This window comes from Tursiops truncatus, chromosome 17, assembly GCF_011762595.2.
Source record: "Tursiops truncatus isolate mTurTru1 chromosome 17, mTurTru1.mat.Y, whole genome shotgun sequence".
Taxonomy (NCBI): Eukaryota; Metazoa; Chordata; class Mammalia; order Artiodactyla; family Delphinidae; genus Tursiops; species Tursiops truncatus.
This window is the reverse complement of record NC_047050.1, coordinates 77734437-77754212: the sequence shown is the minus strand read 5'-3', so window position 1 is coordinate 77754212 and position 19776 is coordinate 77734437. Positions and strand designations below refer to the sequence as shown.

General features: G+C 55.0%; 2 protein-coding genes across 2 annotated transcripts; both read right to left on the bottom strand.

The window, feature by feature from the left end:
* Positions 1-6530: 6530 nt before the first annotated feature.
* GPAA1 (glycosylphosphatidylinositol anchor attachment 1) lies at positions 6531-10033 on the bottom strand. Its single transcript, XM_033843138.2, has 12 exons — positions 9807-10033; positions 9387-9566; positions 9190-9301; positions 8821-8968; positions 8639-8740; positions 8356-8552; positions 8087-8283; positions 7835-7988; positions 7576-7671; positions 7245-7435; positions 6993-7163; positions 6531-6849 (listed from the first exon to the last, which is right to left on the bottom strand). Exons 1-12 carry the CDS (start codon positions 9878-9880, stop codon positions 6603-6605), a joined length of 1869 nt encoding a protein of 622 aa, XP_033699029.1. The 5' UTR covers positions 9881-10033; the 3' UTR covers positions 6531-6602.
* A 1169-nt stretch (positions 10034-11202) lies between these two features.
* Positions 11203-13172, bottom strand: EXOSC4 (exosome component 4). The gene is made up of 3 exons (XM_033843141.2): positions 12932-13172; positions 11722-11928; positions 11203-11604 (listed from the first exon to the last, which is right to left on the bottom strand). The coding sequence occupies exons 1-3, from the start codon at positions 13100-13102 to the stop codon at positions 11245-11247; spliced, it is 738 nt and encodes a 245-aa protein (XP_033699032.1). The 5' UTR covers positions 13103-13172; the 3' UTR covers positions 11203-11244.
* Positions 13173-19776: the final 6604 nt, after the last annotated feature.

Sequence of the window (19776 nt, the reverse complement as noted above, 5' to 3'; positions counted from 1 at the left end):
GAGGGACTTCCCTGGTGGCTCAGTGGTTTAGAATCTGCCTGCCAATGCAGAGGACACGGGTTCAATCCCTGGCCCGGGAAGATCCCACATGCTGCAGAGCAACTAAGCCCATGAGCCACAACTACTGAGGCTGCACTCCAGAGCCCGTGGGTCACAACTACTGAAGCCCATGCGTCTAGAGCCTGTGCTCTGCAACAAGGAAAGCCAAGGCAATGAGAAGCCGCGCACCACAATGAAGAGTAGCTCCTGCTCACAACAACTAGAGAAAAGCCCGTGTGCAGCACCGAAGACCCAACACAGCCAAAAATAAAAATTAAATTAAAAAAAAATCACAGGGAAAATTAGAAAATACTCTGAGATGAATAAAAACAAAAACACAACATACTAAAACTTAGCACCGTCAAGAGAGCTGCTGAGGGAAATTTAGAGCTTTAAATTACTGTATTAAAAAAATAATAAGATCTTAAACAAATAACCTAACATTCTAACTTTAAAAACTACAAAAAGTAGACAATCTAAACCCAAAGTAAGCAGAAGGAAGGAAATAATAAAGATTAGAGCAGAAACAATTGAAACAGAGAAGAGAAAAACAACAGAGAAAATAAACTAAAAGTTGATTCTTTAAAAAGATCAACGAAAATGACACACCTGTAGCTTGACTCACTAAGATTAAAAGAGAAGACTCAAATTGCTAAAATTAGAAATGAAAGAAGCGACATTACTACCAACCTTACTGAAATAAAAATGATTATAAGGTAACACCATAAATAATTTATGCCTCCAAATTAGATGACCTATATGAAATGGCCAGATTCCTAGAAAGATACAGACTGCCAAAACTGACTCAAGAAGAAGTAGAAAATCTAAATAGACCGATAACAACTAAAGAAACGGAACTAGTAATTAAATAACAACAACAACTTCCCAGAAAGAAAAGCCCAGGATGAGATGGCTTCACTGGTGAATTCTACCAAAATTAAGGAAGACTTAACTCCAATACTTCACAAACTCCTCCAAAAAATAGAAGATGAGGGAATACTTCCCAACTCATTATTTGAGATCAGTATTACCCTGACACTAAAACTAGACAACATATCATAGGAAAGAAAGCTACAGGCCAATATCCTATATGAATACAGATAACAAAAATCCTCAACAAAATATTAGCAAACTCAACCCAATGCTTGAAAAATGCAGTACGTCTTTTTCCCAGTGGGATTTATCTCAGTAATGTAAAGATAAATCAATGTAAACATCAATCAATGTATAAAAAACGCTCAATATAACACATAATAGTAATAAAGGGGAAAGGACCACATTTGATCATTACAATAGACACAGAAAAAGCTTCTGAAAAAAAATCCAACACATTTTCGTGATGAAAACCTCAAAGAAAACAGGAATACAGAGCAACTTCCTCAACCTGATAAAGGACATCTATGAAAACCTCATGGCTAATATACTCAATGGTGCAAGACTGAAAGCTTTCCTAGTAAGATTAGAGGGAAGAGAAGGATGTTCTTGCCACTTCTATTCAGCATTATATAGGAGGGTCTATCCAGGACAATTAGGCAGGAATATAAAATAAAAAGCATCTAAATTTGAAAGGAAGAAATGAAATTATATTTGCAGATAACATGAATTACATACAATTGACCCATGAACAACATGGGTTTGAACTGCGCAGGTCCACTTACACTCAGATTTTTTTGCTAAATACACACTACAGTACTACACCATCTGCAGTTGGTGGAATCTGAGGATTTGGAACTGCAGATACAGAGGGCTGACTGTAGAGTTATAGGTGGATTTTCAACTTTGCAGAGGGTCGGCGCCCCTAACCCCTGCATTGTTCAAGGGTCAACTGTGAAATCCTAAGGAACACAAAAACTATTGATATTAGAGGTAATGGATGAGTTCATCAAGTTTGACTGAAGATCAATATACAGAAATCAGTTGTGTTTCTATACACCAGCAATGAACAAACTGAAAATGAAATTAAGAAACTAATTATATTTACAATAGCATCAAAAAATTAAATACTTAGGGGACTTCCCTGGTGGCGCAGCTGTTAAGAATCTGCCTGCCAATGCAGGGGACACGGGTTCGACCCCTGGTCTGGGAAGATCCCACACACTGCGGAGCAACTAAGCCCGCAAGCCACAACTACTGAGTCCGCGTACCGCAACTACTATTTCACAGCTGACCCTCGAACAACGCAGGGGTTAGGGGCGCCCGACCCTCTGCAAAGTTGAAAATCCACCTATAACTCTAAAGTCAGCCCTCTATATCTGCAGTTCCGCGTGCTGCAACTACTGAACCCCGTGCACCTAGAGCCCGTGCTCCACAACAAGAGAAGCCAGAGCAATGAGCAGCCCATGCACCACAACAGAGTAGCCCCCACTCGCTACAAATAGAGAAAGCCTGTGTGCAGCAACGAAGACCCAATGCAGCCAAAAATAAATTAAAAGAAAAAATTAAATATTTAAGAATAAATTTAACAACCTTTGTACACTGAAAATTATAAAACATTACTGAAAGAAATTAGAGAAGACCTAAATAAATGTAAGGACATCCTGTGTTCACAGGTTGGAAGTCTTAATATTGCTAACATGTTAATACTTCCCATACTGAGTACAGTGATGAAATCTTGCACCCGCCCCTCTGTCTTGCCTGGGACACAAATGATCCCTTTGTCCAGTATATCCTGCCCATTAGTCACTTAGTAGCCATCTGGGTTATCAGATCATCTGTGGAGGCATCACAGTGTCTGTGTTCGAGTAAGTGACCCTTTTATTTTCTTTATTTGTTTTTTCACATCTTTATTGGAGTATAATTGCTTTACAATGTTGTGTTAGTTTCTGCTGTATAACAAAGTGCATCAGCTCTATGCACACATATATCCCCATATCCCTTCCCCCTTGCATCTCCCTCCCACACTCCCTATCCCACCCCTCTAGGTGGTCACACAGCACCGAGCTGATCTCCCTGTGCAATGCGGCTGCTTCCCACTAGCTAGCTGTTTTACATTTAGTGACCCTTATTTTACCTAAGAATGGCTTCAAAGTGCAAGAGTAGCGGTGCTTGCGATTCAGGTACACCAAAGAGAAGCCTTTAAGTGAAATGAAGTGCTTCCTTTAAGCGAAAAGGTGAAAGTCCTCAACTTAATAAGGAAAGGAGAAAAATTGTATGCTGAGGTTGCTAAGATCTACGCTAAGAACCAATCTTCTACCCGCGAAACTGTGAAGGAAAAAGGAATTCATGCTGGTTTCGCTGGTGCGCCTCAAAAACTGCAGAAGTTATGGCCGCAGTGCATGGTAGGAATCTGGTTACGATGGAAAAAGCATTAAGTTTGTGGGTGGAAGACACGAACAGAGAGGATCCAGTACTATCCAGGGTTTCAGGCATCCCCTGGGAGTCTTGGAACACAAGCCCCGAAGGTAAGGGGTACTACTGTACTGCATGAATCCATTCATGTCAAAGTCCAGATTCGGCAACTCTATAGCGGCAGAAAGTAGGTTAACGGTGCCAGGGGCTGAAAGGGGAGGGGGAAGTGGGGTACAGGGTTCCTTCTGGGGGGCAATAAAAATGTTCTGAAGAACAGGCAGGAGCTGGCCAGGCAGGCCTTGGAGACCAAGGTAAGGAGGTTTGATTTTATCCTGGAGGCGATAGGCATCCCCTGAAGAGAGACAAGGTGGACCGCAGGTCCAGGATTGGGTGAGGGCACCAGGGGAGGAGATGCACGCGGGGTGGGAGGTGTTCAGGTTGGGAAGAGATGACTTAAAGGTGACCATGGCACATCCAGGAGGCGGAGGTGACAGGACGTGGCCTCAGGACAGAGGCCTAGAGGAAAGACACGATCTGAGTGCAGGCATGAGGGTAGCTGGAGCCCGCAGGGGCGGCTCACAGAGAAAGGCCCCCAGGGCAGCCCTGGAGCCCCACCTTAAAGCCCCAGGTGGAATGGGGTGACTTCGCAAAGGGTCTGATAGAAGCACAGAGGAGACCTGGGACAGCCAGCCAATTGCAGGAGGACGTCTGCAGAGGGTCTGGTCGTGAGGAAGCTGCTGGGTGTCCTGAGGTGGGTCCCGCCTGGCTCAGGACCTCCCCAGTCTTGCACCCTAACCTGCCGGGCCCTCACCCCATATCATAAGACAGGAGCCCCCTGTGGAAGCCAAAAGGTCTGCCCCTGGACCTCCAGAAGGGCTCCCTCTGATTCTTCCCTTCTTTCATTCAAGAAATACGTAGGAATATTCCACCACGTCCCTGGCTCTGTGCTGGAAAAGAGGCAGGAAGAAAGACAAAGCCTGTGCCATAGAGCTGCTCTTCTGGGGCATGGGAGGCAAGCGACCAAGGAATGAGCACTTACTACCAACACAACAGACACACACACTTCTAGATGCACCCGGCTGCTCACCGCCTGAGAGCCCCATGTGAGCTGGGCTCAGCAATAGTCCCTCTTGAACTGGACTGAGATGGCAGAAAACTCCAATAACAACGACTTAAACACAGTAGAAGTTTGTTTCTTTCTTGCAAATGAAGCCCAGTTGAGCAACCCTGGGCGACGGCTAACCCCAGTTTAGCAAGGGCTTTGGAGGGTCAGGGAGCCCCTGCTCATCTCCACCCCCAGCCTGGGCTGGAGCTCACGTCCCAGACGTGCTTCCGGTTCCACGTGGCCCCGGGGAAGGAGAGAGAAGCGGCTCAGAGGGCCATCCTCTGTTTGAAGTCTCTGCAGGGAATTCACTCTTGAAGCTTCTGCGCAGGTCCTGTGGGCCACAGCAGCCACACGGCCACACCTAGCTGCACAGAGTCTGGCAGTGCGCCTGTGCCGTGACTAAGGAGAAGGGACGTGGGGGCCAGCGGCAAGCACCCTGAGTAAAGCCTGCGGGGCCTCACCCTCGCCCCCTGTACGTCTCATCTGTATCTTTACAGCCTGACGTTTTCTTTCGTTTTAAAATGTATTGCACAAGTGACATCAATGAAAAGCAGAGCAGAAATTCTGTTTCCCCAACATATCAGCTTCAAAACTCCCACGGCTCCCCTCCACCTCTCGTGTATGGGTAAGCCCAAAACAACTGATGATCGGACAGCTTTTGTCCTCACTTGTATGTCTCACGATGTAAGGTATTTTCATGATTTGCGTTTTAAGTGGCTGCCTAAGTCCAGTTGCAAATGACTGACTGGCGCCGAAGTGCAGGTAAAATGTGTGGAAGGGATTTTGCATCAGATGCCAGTCCACAAAGACAGAGACGACGGGAGACCACAGCAGAGCAGAGAGCTCTACGCGCCTTGGAAGATGGGAAGCCCACAGACAGGCGGCGCCTGCCTTATCAGGGGAGATTTCCGAGAGAGGCCAGTCTGGAGGCACTGCTGGGGGTGCAGGGTGTGGGGCTGCAATCCTCCTCTAGCCTCAAAATGACTAGACGACAAGCAGATGGAAGCCGGGCTGCTAGTCACAGAGGGCCTCCAGCACCCTTGCCCCACCCCATCCCTCACACTCTGCACACACAGCACACGTGCCCTTTAGCAGTGAGAAGCCCCAAAGTGAACCTCTCCAGGTGCTGCGCCCCACTGTGGAGTCAGGGACCCCCAGCTGTTGAGGGGGTCCCCCAGGAAGATGAGCCCCACCATAGAGGTGGGCCTGGGCGGGGGCCGGGGACGAAGCTTCCTCCCTGAGACTTGCCAGGCTGCCCCATCCCAGGATGCGGTCCCGAAGGAAGGGAGGCTGGTCCTGGGCTGATGCTCCAGGCAGTGCATCTCTGTCTCCCTTCCAACTCTGAGGCCTGTAGGAGGTGGTACCGGTCTCGCTGCCTTGTGGGGCGCTGGCAGGGGCACCTTGGCCCTCCCGTGAGGTCTCTTAGCCTCATGTGGCCGTAACGTCACCAGAGGGCTACACTTTGCTTTCCTCCCCTCCCGAATGGACACTGGACACCCCAGTCCCTTTCAGGGTCTTGGTACAACCAGTGACCTCTCTGCACCAGCCCATCAGTGCCCCCCGCCAGCCCCCGGTGCTCAGGTGGTGCTGGGTGGGCACCCGGCCTGGGCTGGCCTGGCCCCCAGGAAGCCGGGCCAGGGGCGCCTCCTGCTCTACCCCAAGCCCACACGAGGCTCTGGCCTTGGCTGGGGCGCCATTCTCCTCCTCTGGAGGGAGCCAGCTCCAGCTCCTTTGACCTCTCAGCTCCAGCACTGAAGACTGTGCTGTGTGGTCTCTGGGTGTCTCAGCTCCTGTCAGGCCTCCCAGCCCTGCCTGTCATGTTTTCTCTTGCACAGCACTGGGCCATGATGCGCAGAGACCTCCAAGGCCAGGAGAGTGCACCTGGGGCTGCGGCCAGGTCTGCCTGTGCCACTTCCACACCCCGAGCATCGACCCAAGGACCTCTTCCCAAGGCTGGTGCAGCTGGGGCCCTCCCTCTCGCCATCAGTAAGTGGACCAGAAGGGGCTGAGCAGGGTGTCTAACCCTGCAGGCAAAGCCTCTTGCTACAGGCCCCGGGGCCCCACGTACACGGCAGACAGTGTGACCAGGAGCCCGAAGGGCAGCTAAGCAGAACTGTTTATTTCCCAGGAAGGGAAGAGCGTGGGGCGCGTGGGGGATTCCCACCTGCCTTCAGCGCTTCCAGAAGAGAACATTCCAGAAGAGGAGCCAGCAGGGGAAGAGGCCCAGCGCCAGCAGCGGGAAGAGCAGGGCGCCATAGGTGTGGTGCGCCAGCACGCCCTGAGCCAGCACGGCCAGGAAGAGCCGCCAGCCCTCGGCCAGGGAGAGCGGCGCCTCCTGCAGCTGCCGCCACAGGAACAGGCCGCCCAGGAGCGTAGCTGCTGGGCTTGTCAGCACCAGCAGGGCAGCACAGAGTGGCCTGCGTGGAGAGGCAAGGTCAAGGGGGCTCTGGTGGGGGAGGAGGAGTGACGCGTGAGGGGGAGTCTGCGGCGAGGAGCAGAGGCCCCGGAGGTGGGGGGCACGTCGTGGCGGGCTTTGTGGTGGGGACTGACCAGCACATACCGGGGCCCGGAGGGCTTGGTGAGTGCAGCGCCGGGCACCATGGTGGCAGCCAGCAGAAAGCCCAGGGAGAAGTTGGTGAGGGTGATGCAGGCCAGCTGTAGTGCCAGGTAGATCAGGGCCACCAGCTTCAGCGCCATCCAGCTCCTGTCTGGGGCCTGTGTGCTCAGCACCCTGCAAGGAAAGGGGTTCAGGGGCAGCCGCCTGCGTGTCCAGGGTGCACCCTGCCCGCGCCCATCCAGCCCAGCTCCTCACCAGTGGGTGCTGTGTGGAAGGGCCAGGCCAGCTGCATAGACGGCCAGCAGCGTCAGCACCACGGCCTCTGCCTCGGCCACGGGGAAGTGCTGGGCAGCCACGTGCTGACCCAGCACCGGGAGGACGTAGAGGGCCAGGCCCACAGCCTGGGAGATCAGCAAGGGTGCCACGAGCGAGGCCAGCCCCACGCGCTGCAGGGCACACGGGCACTTGGAGACAGATCCCGGGCCGGGGCGTCCCGAGGAGCCTCACCATCCCGCCACCAGCTGAGACTGAGTGGCAGCAGTAACCACCACCCGGGACCCCAACAGCAGGAGTGGGGGGCCATCACCTGTGCTGCAGGGAGGGGAGGACTGGACCCAGGGGTCCCCCCAGCCTCCTCAGGACCCACTCCAGCCTCATGCAGCTGCATCCACAGTTCCAGAGCGTGGCTGAGTCAAGGACCCTGACAAGGGGTGTGATGGGCTCTGCCCAGCGGGGGACCCAGGGCTCACTCCCACTCCCCCACCCCAAGGTTGGAGAGCTCTCCCCAGCCTAGAGTGGGGGGACCTGAGGCTGGCCACAAACGGACAGCGGGAAGCAGAGGATATCTTGAGACCAAGGACCAGGAGCAAAAAGCCGGCGGCAGGCATGTAGAGGCCGATGGAGACGAAGCGGGAGAGTGCGGGGAGCAGGTAGAAGAAGAAGGACTGGTGCAGGCGCTCCAGGAGGTGGTTGAGTTTGCGGAACATGCCCTCCAGAGCCCTGCCGGGCGTGGGCTGGGGTCACGGCTGGCCAGACACCCCCGGGCACCCACTACCCCGCCCCGAGTATGCAAAGGGCAGACCAGAAGACTCACTCACTTGCCGACCGCCACCAGGTCATACTTATACTGGCGGAAGCTGTTGACGCCACGGAGAGTTAGAGCCTCCACGCGGTAGCGCAGGAAGAGGCCGTGGGCGCCGTGGGGGTGGCCAGAGGCCTGCTGCAGAGCCATGAGCAGCAGCGTTTGCACACCCTGCAGCGGCCCGTCCGCTGACGTCCAGTCCTGGGGCTGCAGCTTAGACAGCGTGAGACAAAGTCAGATAAAGCCTGCACAAAGGCCCCGTGCTCCCCAGGCAGGTGGCCCTACCTTGCCCTGCAGCGTGCACAGGAGCCCCCCTTTCTGGCAGAAGGTCTGGAAGAGGTTGAGCAGGTCCAGGTTGGGCAGCTGTCCGTTGAGTCCCTCCACAGCCACGTCGAGGCTAGTGACCACATCACTGCTCAGCTCCAGGGCCACGGCTGCCTGGATGGCCCCAGCCCGACCCTGCAGAGGGGATGACTGCATACCTGTAGAAGCAGGTGAATGAGCTGCCAGTAAGGGGCTGGTGAGGACAGTGGCCCTGTGGGGGCCAGGGCAGGGCAAGAACACCCACCAGTGACATTGACGTCGTGGTAGGCTTCAAGCCAAGCCTCAGAGCCCAGAAGGTCGTGTTCTGTCACCAGGAAGATGATGTCTTTGGCCCAGTAAATCTGCCCTAAAGACCAAAAGCAGGGTCAGCAGGGCCTGAGGCGGTGGCCAAACCCTCCCTTGCCAGCGGTAGCCCCCGAGCCTCACCCCGGAAGTGCGCAGCAAGTGCTAGCGTCAGCCCCACAGCCTGGCTGTTGGTAGACTCAGGGCCACAGGGCACGGTGAGCACCAGGGACTCAGTGCTGGCAGCGCGCGGTGCCCGAAGGATGCCATACACGTTGATGCCCGACACCATCTGCATGCAGTATTGGGGAAGCCTCAGCACGGCCCCACTCTAGATGGCCGAAACCCCTCCCCTTTAGCCCTAGAATGCCCACCAGTGACTTCTCTGGCCCCAAGACATCCCCCCCGCCCCCAATGAGCTTCCCGGCCCCAAGGCCACCCCCTCAAGGTGCTTTTTGGTCGCAGGCACACCCCCCTCCCACCCTCCCACGCCCCGCCCCGCCCCCCCAGTACATAGCGCTCGTGAGTCTCATCTGGAAAGGGCAGTTTCCGGGAGAAACTCTGCGTGTAGACCTCCAGCCCCACTGACCGCATCGTCCGCTCCAGCCAAGCCACTGGCAGAGCCCTGGAAACACCAAGAGAGCTTCTGAGCAGAGCTCTCTGGCCTTGACTGACACTGCTTCCCCCATACCCACGGCTCTGCCGCTCACCCCGACTTCCTGCGGTGGGCAGCGAAGTCCCGGGCAAAGCTTCGGGCACGCTCTCCGCCCGCAAACTGCTCCTCCACCATGGTGGAGCCCATGGCGTTCTCCGACATGTAAGTGCGCTGGGTCAGCGGCGGGAAAGCCAGCGCCAGGAACCAGGCGATGCCCGCCACGTAGCTCAGCACGCTGCGGGGAGAGAGACGGAGGGACCACCGGAGCGTTAGCGGGCCCTGGCACCCCGGCCCGCAGCCTCTACCTCTGCACTGGGGGTGGAGGGACCATGTCTGCGGGACCTGGATCCAGAGTCCCGGTACCCGGGACGCCGGACGGGAGAGCTGAGCCCCAGGCCTCAGGCCCCGAGTGATGCCGGCGAGCGGGAGGAGACCGGCACGCGCTGCCGGAGGGGTCCGCGCCCCCCGCCCTCACCAGAGCGGCGCGTTGAGGCGCAGCACGAGGCGGGCAAGCGCGCGCCGGCGCACCGGGTCCGACAGGAGGCCCATCGCAGGGCCGGGCGGCTCCGGGACCGCGCTCCCGCTGTCAGGTACGGCCGCCGGCCGGGCACGCCTCTCCTGTCAGACCCTGGGCTGCACGCCGGCCCCCACTTCCGGTCCCGACGGCCCTCACGCCGCTGCGCCTGCGCCGTCCCCCTAGTCACCCCCGCCCCCCGCACCGCCGCCGCGCATGCCCAGAGCAGAGCCGCTGTGGAGGGAGCGGGACCCGGGTCCGGGTTTCCCCGCCTGCGGAGAGCGTCCTCCAGACAGGCCGACGGCATTGTGCAACGCTGGAGGGTAGTGAAGACGACGGGCCACTCGAGAAAGCTCGGCTCAAAGGGGAATCAGAGTAGGATGATGAGTAGGGCAGGTGGGAGGAAATCCGGAAGCGGCGACCAGAGCATAGACGCCGGAAGATTTCCGAAGGTGCTGCCACTGGCAATGACAGGTCTGAATGCCGTGGTGGGAAGGGAGGGGGCTTCCGTGAACTGAGAGACCAAGGCATTGGCGGACCCTTTCCTATGGATGTCGGTCACCAAAAACAGCCGAGTGGAATCACAGCGTGTGCCCAGAACCAAGGTCATTGGGGTCAGATGGCCACAGGGAGGAGGGTGCGTGATACTACTGGCCAAAGGGGTGTCAAAGGAGCTGGGGTGTGTTAAGTAGAAAGTGGGGCGCACCCCTGTCCAGGCCAGGAGGTGCCTGGGATATTGGAGGAGAAGTAGCCCCTGGGTAGGCTGCAGGGGGCTCGGGCAGGTCTGAGGGCAAGAGGTGGGAGAAGGGGAGTCTGAAGAGGGAGAGGCAGTGGTGGGGCAGCAGGGAGTGTCTGTGTCTGACTGAGAAAGGATCAGAGCTGAGAAGACTCCAGGCTAGATCATGTGTCTTGTACTTTTGGAGCCCAAGGTAAGTAGCAGGACAGGCCCAAGGGATTCCTAGGGGGAAAGAGAGCATTCGGTCTAAGCCGTAATCCAGAGGATGTGGGATATGGGCCCCTACAGCACCACGGGGGATGCCACAGCCAGCTGAGTACTCCCTCAGCACTTGTGCTCAGGGCCCTGGAGGTGCCGGGGTGAGAATGGCAGACTCCACGGTCTCAGGGCTTGGCTCATTATACCAGGCCATGTCTCACTGCCCAGCTGCCTTGACCCCTTCCTGGCCCAAGCTGCTGTCCTCATCCAGGGACATCCCCTCCTTCTTCAGGCTTTGACTCCTGAGGCTGCAAGGGGTACGCAGTTCACGTGTGGGGGAGCATCCTTAGTCAGCCCTGGAGCCAGCACCAGGCCAGGCCTTGAGGGCATGGGAGTGCTGCAGGGAGAGATCAAAGTACAGTGCAGTGTGCGTGGGTTTTATTCTGGCCCTGGGTGGCCACGTGCTCAGTCCCCCAGCAAGATAGAGGCCTCCTGGACGTGCTGCCGGACCACACGGTCCAGTAGGGTATGTACATCTCGGGCGGCCTGGGTAGCAGCCTCTAGCACCTGCTCCAGCTGGTCCTCGTGCAGCCTGGCATCCATCTCAAGCAGTGCAATCTGGCCTGAGGACGGGAGCAGGGCCAGGGCCAGCTGGGGGCCGCCAGCTGCTTCCTCCACGTGGCTGAGGTCTGCCAGGGCTGTCCCATCCACAAAGCCAGCTGAGCAGGCACACACAAAGTCCCGCATGGGTATCCCTGCATCCAACACTGCCAGCGTGGCTGCATTCACACAAGCCGCGTAGGTGCCACCATCTGCCTGCAGCACCTGCAGGGACGCCCCCCAGTGGCATCAGTCCATTAGGCCGCTGACCCCATCCCCACCCCCCCACACACACCCTCCTCCTCTCTCCCCTCCCTGGGTTGAGGGCTGCTGTCTGCTCACCTGCACATAGATATCAATCTGGGAGCGTGGATGAAGCTGTGTAAGGACAGCTGCCTCGAAGGTTTGACGCAGCTGCAGGCCCATCTCGCAGGATTTACGGTCCCCGTGTGGCCGCCGCTTGCGCTCACCTGTGCTGAAGGTCGCAGAACTGTACTGACAGTTCACCAGGGCCCTGTCAGGCAGGGCTCGTGCCCGGGAGCCCCGGATCTGGGGGAGGGTTGGGGGAGGACACGTGAGCCAGGCCCACTCCTCCCAGCTCACACTACCCCTTCCTCTGGCTCTTGCCCTGAGCCTTGGCCTCCCTCCCTCCCTCCCGTCCCTCTATCTGCAGCGTCTCAACAAGCAACTACTTTACCTCCAAAACATAGCCTGGGGGAGGGCCACTGGACCAGTCTCCAAGCTACCATCACCTCTGGATCTCACCTCTCTCCTAACAGGCCTCCCTGTTTCCATCCTTGACTCATCTTCTCCCAACCCACTCTCTGTTTGTATCAGAGTCTGTTTACAAATGTCAAGTCTGATTCTGCCTTCTCTAGGCAATACATGTACTACTTACCTTTAAAGGCTTCCCACCACGTATGAGACAAAAATCCTAAATCTTTTCCCTGTTCTACAAATCCCTCAATCTCATTTGGAAATACTCCCCACCCTCCCCACCATCAGCCTTTCTGATCTGCAGGCGTGTCATGCTTACTCTTCCACCCCTCTGGCCTTACGCCTCCAGCGCTGGAGTGGCAATATACCCAGGCGGCTTTATTTACAGTCCCTGTCCTCACGTAGTTTGTTCCAGTGGGGAGACAAACGGTGAGAAATACGTTAAATTGATGTCTGAGGAGGCGGGTGCAGAAAAGCAGGAAGTGTGTGAACGTAGGGGAGGGAATCTGACAGGTGAGTAAGGTGATCTGGGAAGGTGTCACCGGAGGGTGACGTCGGAGTAGAGCTGAGTGGTGAGGGAGCGAGTGGCAGCGCACCTGGCGGGTTTAGGAATAGCAAAGAGGAGTGGAGGGTGCAGGGGACAGTGGCCGATGAGAAAGGCAGGGACCATCGTGCATCACACTGTTGGGACTCTGGCCGCGGCCCCACACGGAGGCGCGCGCCGGCCTCACCTCCCGAGCCTCTGCGCAGCCTGGCGGCCCCGCGCACCCCACAATTGCCGCCGCCGGATTTCTCTGCCCGCCCCGGAGGAAGCCCGGCTCGCGCGCCCACTCGCCTCGTGAGGCCCGTAGACCACCGCTAACGCCTTGGTGTTTCCCTGCTCGATGTAGGCCGAGCCGTCGGCCTGCGCGAATACACCCATCCGCGCCTGGATCTTACGCAGCTCCCCGGCGCGCCGCCCGTCCACCCGGTAGCCCTGGTCCGACAGAAGCTCCAGCCCCGCCATGCCGCCCGGCCGCTAGCCCCGTTTCCGCTCTCTGGAGAACTACAGTTCCCGGCGGTCCGGATGCCCCACTTCCGACCTCCGGGGCCCTACGGTTTCCGGAGCGCCGCCTCCCATTTCCGGTTCCGGAGAACGACGGTTCTCCCAGGGTTCCCGGCGGCGCCGCTTTCCGCACTTCCGGTCCGCGGGGAGGTTGGGGTACGGCTGTTTGGGATGGCTGTCCCGTGGCTGCTAGGGGTGGAGACCCGTTGGGCGTGGAATCCCCACGTCGTTTCCCCCCGGGTTTGTCGTGGGGGCGGTTCCCACGACCCTCGGGGCCTATCCGCCTTGGTCGCCGCCGGCGCGCGCCTTCTCCCGGGCCCAGAGTCCCGGGCCTCCCACTGCGCCCGCGACCCGCCGGCCCTGCCGCGCCTCCGCCTCTCCCTCCCTCTGCGGCCGAGCCCCGCTCGGACCCCGCGCAGCCGGTGCGCCTCTGCTTCTCTTTGACGCCAGGCGTCTTCCTCGAGGTTCGCGGGTGAGAGCCGCGACTGCTGGAATGATAGCATCGTTTTGTCTGACGGCTTCTGTTCTTCCGCGCTCGTAAATGCATTCGTTTTCCCAAGCTGAGACACATTCTCTGTTCGCTTGTTTTTTACCGTTTAGTTTTAACAATTGTCCATAAAAAACAAAAAACCACGTAGTTTATATTGTACATACACGTGGTTCTTTTTAGAGCAGTTTTAATTTTCCATGTTGCCATGTGGTTCCATGTTTCCATGTTCCATGTTTCCATGTGGTTCTTCACTCCGTACGACCCCACGCCCCCCAGCATCTGCCGTAGCTTAAATACTGGTTTTATGATTTTCTCCACACACATAATTACATACAAGTCACAACAAGTATGTGCAGTTGTAACGTACAGACATATAGGGGCTTTTGGAACTCTGCTTATTTTTTTAAATGGGATCATTTCGTACACACTTTTCTGTTTCTCACTAAAAAATACGTAGTGAAATCTGTCCAGATAATCCCGTGGAACTCTAATTTTTTGCTTGATACTCATGGGGTGGATGTACCAGAATTTACCCATCTACTGCCCCACTGTGGGCAGTGGGTGTGTGTCCAGGGGCTTGGGAGATGGAACCCCAGGGTAGGGACTAACTGGGTGAAGGCTGTAAGTGTGAGTTACATTTTCCCTCCTTTCCCACCAAGAAAAAGTTACAGTTTTTACATAATCCTCGCCAACCTGCAGAGTGTTACTGACATGCTGTAATCACTCATGCATTTCTTTGCCTGATGTAGTCCAACATCTTGTGTCGGTCAAGTCCCCTGGAACTGTTGAGGGGTCTACAGAAGGGAGAAATGAGATGCTTTTCTCCCTAGCTGCCTCCTGTTTCCAGGTACCTCTGTTTCTCGGTGGTCAAGGTTATTACCATCAGGGAGTTCATCCCCCTCGCTACCGCCCCCCATTCCCACCAGCTGCATTATTCAGCCCCTCTGCAGTGCTTAGGAAGCCAGATCGCATTCTTCAGACTTGAACGTGGAAGGATGAACCAGCAGGGTTACAACACTCACCAAGAGGAGGTGGCATTCACAGGGGCCTAGGAAGGGGCACAGGCCTGTGTCCCAGCACCACCTGCACGTAGTGTCTTTCAGGTCCTCTCATGCTCCCCCATTACATCCAGCTCCCACGTGCAATAAAATGGGCCTCCTTTTTCCATTTGGGAGTGAAGAGATCCTCACCCTTTCCAGAAGGGAATTGTATGGGGTTGTGTGTCTGTCTGACTCTTGATGCATGGCCTTAGTGCCTTCAAATAACAAAAAATAAATATATTATTGAGGTAGGAGGTAGATGGGCCCCTGGGCTGAGCAGCTGGAATTTGTCAAGCTGAGTAAATTGGAGTTTGTCTTCCCCTGACATTTTCAAGGAAAAAGTTAATGGCAGGAGCAGAGAGGAGTTGAGCTCGGCTGGAGTAAAGAGGTAAGATGACCACATCTATCATTCTTGAGGTCAAGGAGACCTCCCCAACTGCCCATGCACAGAAAGACTCTTCAGGGGTCAAAAAGGGAGGGGTCACTATCCCATAATAGGTGCTGTCAATCTCCTAAAGACCCTCATGCTGGAATCCATCTTGGCTAAAAGATGCATGCATATGTCGGGGAGGGCCCTGGTCCAGTCAGTTGTGGGAAATGAAGCAAGATGGTTGGCCAGAGGAAAAGAAAGACCTGGAAAAACTGCCCCTATAGAAATGATTTAACTGCCTCTTAGGTGTGCTCATTAGGGAGGACACCCACACATCTTCTTCCCTGGGTGTGTAACTTTGCTTTGCTTCTCTCTTAAACAAACTGCTTCTCTGTGCACTCTCCCACACGTGCTGTGCTTCTAATAAACTCTGTGTCTGTTTTATAGCCTTAGTCTATTTATCTATTTATTTATTTATTTGGCTGCGTTGGGTCTTTGTTGCTGCGCGCTGGCGTTCTCTAGTTGTGGTTACTCTTCGTTGCGGTGCGCGGGCTTCTCATTGCGGTGGCTTCTCTTGCTGAGGAGCTCGGACTCTAGGTGTGCGGGCTCAGTAGTTGTGGCTCGCGGGCTCTAGAGCACAGGCTCAGTAGCTGTTGCTCCGCAGCATGTGGGATCTTCCTGGACCAGGGATTGAATGTGTCCCCTGCATTGGCAGGTGGATTCTTAACCACTGTGCCACCAGGGAAATCCTGCATGGTGTTCTAAGACCTAGCCTCAGAAGTCACGTAGTGGCACTCTCGCCAAATTCTGGGTCAAGGCAGTCACAGAGGTCTGCCAGGCTCAAGGGGAGGGGACATGCCCTCCCCACCCACCCCCCCCACCGCCATAGAAGCAGTTCAATGTCAAGCCATGAGAAGAGCAGGTGGAATGGACATACTGTGGTGGGCTTGGGCCCAAGTCCTAGACAAAGCGTCCCCTCCAAGGCGGTGGTCTCCTAGAATACTGGGGCATGAGACCCTGCCACTGTGCCTGGTCGAAGGCCGTGAATGATGGCCGTCATTCTCTGCCACTAGCCATCCTCCATCCCCTCACCCTCGACTCTTCAGCTGGACTGAGCAGGCCTTCTTCCCTCAGCAGTGTGGGCTCTTACTCTTCCAGTTCTTACTAGGTCAAGATTGCTGTAGTCCATTGCCGCAGGTGGAAGCCCCCCGGGTGCCCCGCCCTCATTTCATGGTTGGCCCTAGCAGCTCAGGATAATTAGGATAATGTTGGTTCTGGGCCTAAGGAGCCCAGAGTGACTGCGGGGTGGCTTTTCCTTCCAGATCAGTGCTAACCTTACTGTGTCCCCTTGTGGAAGTGTCCCCCCACCCCAGGAACTAAGATCTCCAACCTGGCAGCATCTCTGGTTTAGGGTATGGGCTGTTCAGGAATGAGAACCCCTTGTTTCTCTGGCCCTTGTGTTCTAGCCATAGGGTACACACATGGGTGGATTCACATTTGGGGCCTAAAGCTTATACAAATTTGGGAGCTGTGTTGAGGATCCCCAAGACCAGCCCTGGATTCAGTGATTGACTAGGACTCATAGAATTCAGCACATACAGTTGTACTCATGACCACGATTCAAGGGAGAGAATGTTAATCAAAATCAGCAAAGGGAAAAGGCTGGTGGGGCAAAGTAAGAGCAAACCAGGCCCCAGCTTCCAGAGTCCTCTCCTTGAGAAATCGCTCAGGACACACTCCATCCCCCCGGGAACAAGGTGCAACAATGTGTGTGAAATGCTGGCCACCAGCGAAGCTCACTGGAGACTCAGGGCCTACAGCTTTCATAGGGAGCTGGTCACGGTCATGTAGGCACGCCTGCCTGGTATGTACCCAGAGTCCTGGGACGAAAGCAGGAGTTTAGCATAAACCATATTTGTTTGTACAAAGAGTTTAGGTTCAGTGAGCCACTCTTATTGGGGAATGGTAGGAACCCTTCTGAAACCTAGGTTCCCAGACGCCACAGCTCTGCAAACATTGTCTGAAGGAGAGCAGCCTCAGGGCCCTCTTTAAGAAACAGAGGACAGGGATTTCCCTGGTGGTCCAGTGGTTAAGACTCCATGCTCCCAATGCAGGGGGCCCAGGTTCGATCCCTGGTGAGGGAACTAGATCCCGCATGCCACAGCTAAAGATCCCACATGCCACAATGAAGATCCCGTGTGCCGCAACTAATTTTATTAATAAATAAATAAACTTTTTTTTAAAAAAGAAACAGGACAAAATCATATATACAAAATTAAGTGAACAGTGTGAGGAAAGAAATCCCAACGTGCAACACACAGAAAACAAACATAATGTCATCAATTAACTTCCTGACATATTTCTAATGTTTCCCCTGTGCTTTTCAGATGCAAAATCTGTCACCTCTTAAGATGATGACACTTTCATGATGTCTTCTTCTGTATATGGAGAGAGGATAATTTAGTCTCCCCTCTAACATGCTTAATCAAAGTTTATTTAATATATTTATTTATTTTGGCTGCGCCGTGTCTTCGTTGTGGCACACGGGATCTTTTTAGTTGCAGCATGCGGGCTTCTTAGTTGCAGCATACTGACTTCTTAGTTGCAGCATGCATGCGGGATCTAGTTCCCCGACCAGGGATCGAACGTGGGCCCCCTGCACTGGGAGTGCAGAGTCTTACCCTCTGGACCACCAAGGAAGTCCCATCAAAGTTCATTTTTATAACTTACAGCTTAGGAGAAAAGTTGTTTTCAGGTAACAGCACCTTTAGCTAATATTGTGTACATTTTTAGAATTATTAAATTTGAGAAAACCTCTATCAAATTTCTTTTACGTATGAGCCCTAAGATTTCAGGGCCTTTGGGGGCTCTTGTCTGTGACTAACTTAGATGGTTTTCGAATTGACGACACTCTTCAGCCAATTGCATTAGCTTGACGTGTAGTGACACACAGCACACAGGCGGGTGTGTTCCTGGCGGCCACTTCTCCACCAGAATGACAGCAATAACTGCACTACATCAGGGAGTGAATGTTCCCCCCAGAACCACACTAAAGCCCTCCCGACTCAGCCTCCCTGAGTGGAGCCCACGAGGCCCCCCCCCCCATTCAGTGCAGCAGGGGAGGAAATGACCCAAAGCGGGTGGCAGTGGGAAGAGACAGCATTAACCGACTGTGATTAAATTATGTACTTTGCAAATTTTACAAAATGTGCGACCCTGTGAACACTTTGCTGGGGCCCTGGCCTGGAAGAGTCCCGAGTTGAGCCTCATGACCTCGCAGTGAATCTGTCCCCAGACCCCAGACCCCTTAGGCAGCACAGACGCATCTCAGCAGCGTCCCATCCCAGGAGGGGTCGACAGCCAGTTGGAAGCACGGCAGGGCCTTCAACAGACGGTCTCCATTCCGTTAGGCTGGTGGGGAACCTGGGAAGACCAGCGAGTCCCGGGGTCACGAGCTCATTGCTGTGGGCCATCGGCTCTCAGATGGGTCCTTGGTGTGCATCCCCATCCAGCGGGAGGTAAGGCACTTGGTAAGCCTGGGGTGAAGGTGCTGGGAGAGGAGCTGTCAGGGAGGCAAAGCCGTGTCCAGAACAGGGGTTGGTTTGGGGCAGAATAACTGCCCCTCCAGGTGGAAGGGGTGCGAGTGAGGTTGTGGGTCTCTGCTGCCCCAGGTGGGGTATTTGCAGTGGCAGAGGGGCCTGCCACCGCCTGCCACTACAGCCACCCCTCTCACGGGCCTTTGTGTAAGCGAAGCTTTGATGTCTCTGTCTACGAATCCAAGACCTGGCCCTTCAAGGGCAGTGACTGCTGCGTGCCTCTCCTGTGCAGCCATCACCCTGTCCTGTTTCTCTGCACGTCTCAGGGTGTTTTGCTGAAAGCTGGACGTTTTAGGTGATCTGTTGTAGTAACTCTGGGTCACGTTTAGCTGGCCCCTCCTTGGGCTTGTTGCTGTTGCTGTTAATTAGTCCAGTGGCTTGTCTGCAGCAGTTCTGTGAAGTCTGTTCCTCCACAGTGTGCAGCTTATGACGTCACTCCTCAGGCCCCCTCCCCCCCTCCTTTTTTTTTTTAATAAATAAATTTATTTATTTATTTCTGGCTGCGTTGGGTCTTCGTTGCTGCGCGCAGGCTTTCTCTAGTTGCGGCCAGCGGGGGCTACTCTTGGTTGCGCTGCGTGGGCTCCTCATTGCGGTGGCTTCTCTTGTTGCAGAGGACGGGCTCTAGGCGCGCGGGCTTCAGTAGTTGTGGCATGCGGGCTTCAGTAGTTGTGGCTCGCGGGCTCTAGAGCGCAGGCTCAGCAGTTGTGGCACATGGGCTTAGTTGCCCCCCGGCACGTGGGATCTTCCCAGACCAGGGCTCGAACCCGTGTCCCCTGCATTGGCAGGCGGATTCTTAACCACTGTGCCACTGGAGAAGTCCCCCCCCCCTTCTTATAGTTAAGCCTGGCTGCCCAGAAGTTGCGTCTGAGTCAGCATAGCTTAGGGTTCAGCCACCGACTGGGCACAGGTTGTGCTTCAGCTCCCAAGCCAGTGACGTGCTGCCCTTTGCTGATGAATCAGGTTGCGGTTGAGGAACACTTTCAAGTCTGCCCCACGTCCAGCCATTGTAACAGGCTGAAGAATAGCCAGGTCCTAATTCCCAAAGACTGTGAATGTCACTTTCAATGGCAAAAGGAACTTTGCACGTATGATTAAGCTAAGGGTCTTGAGAAGGAGGGAGTGTCCTAGAGTATCCAGGT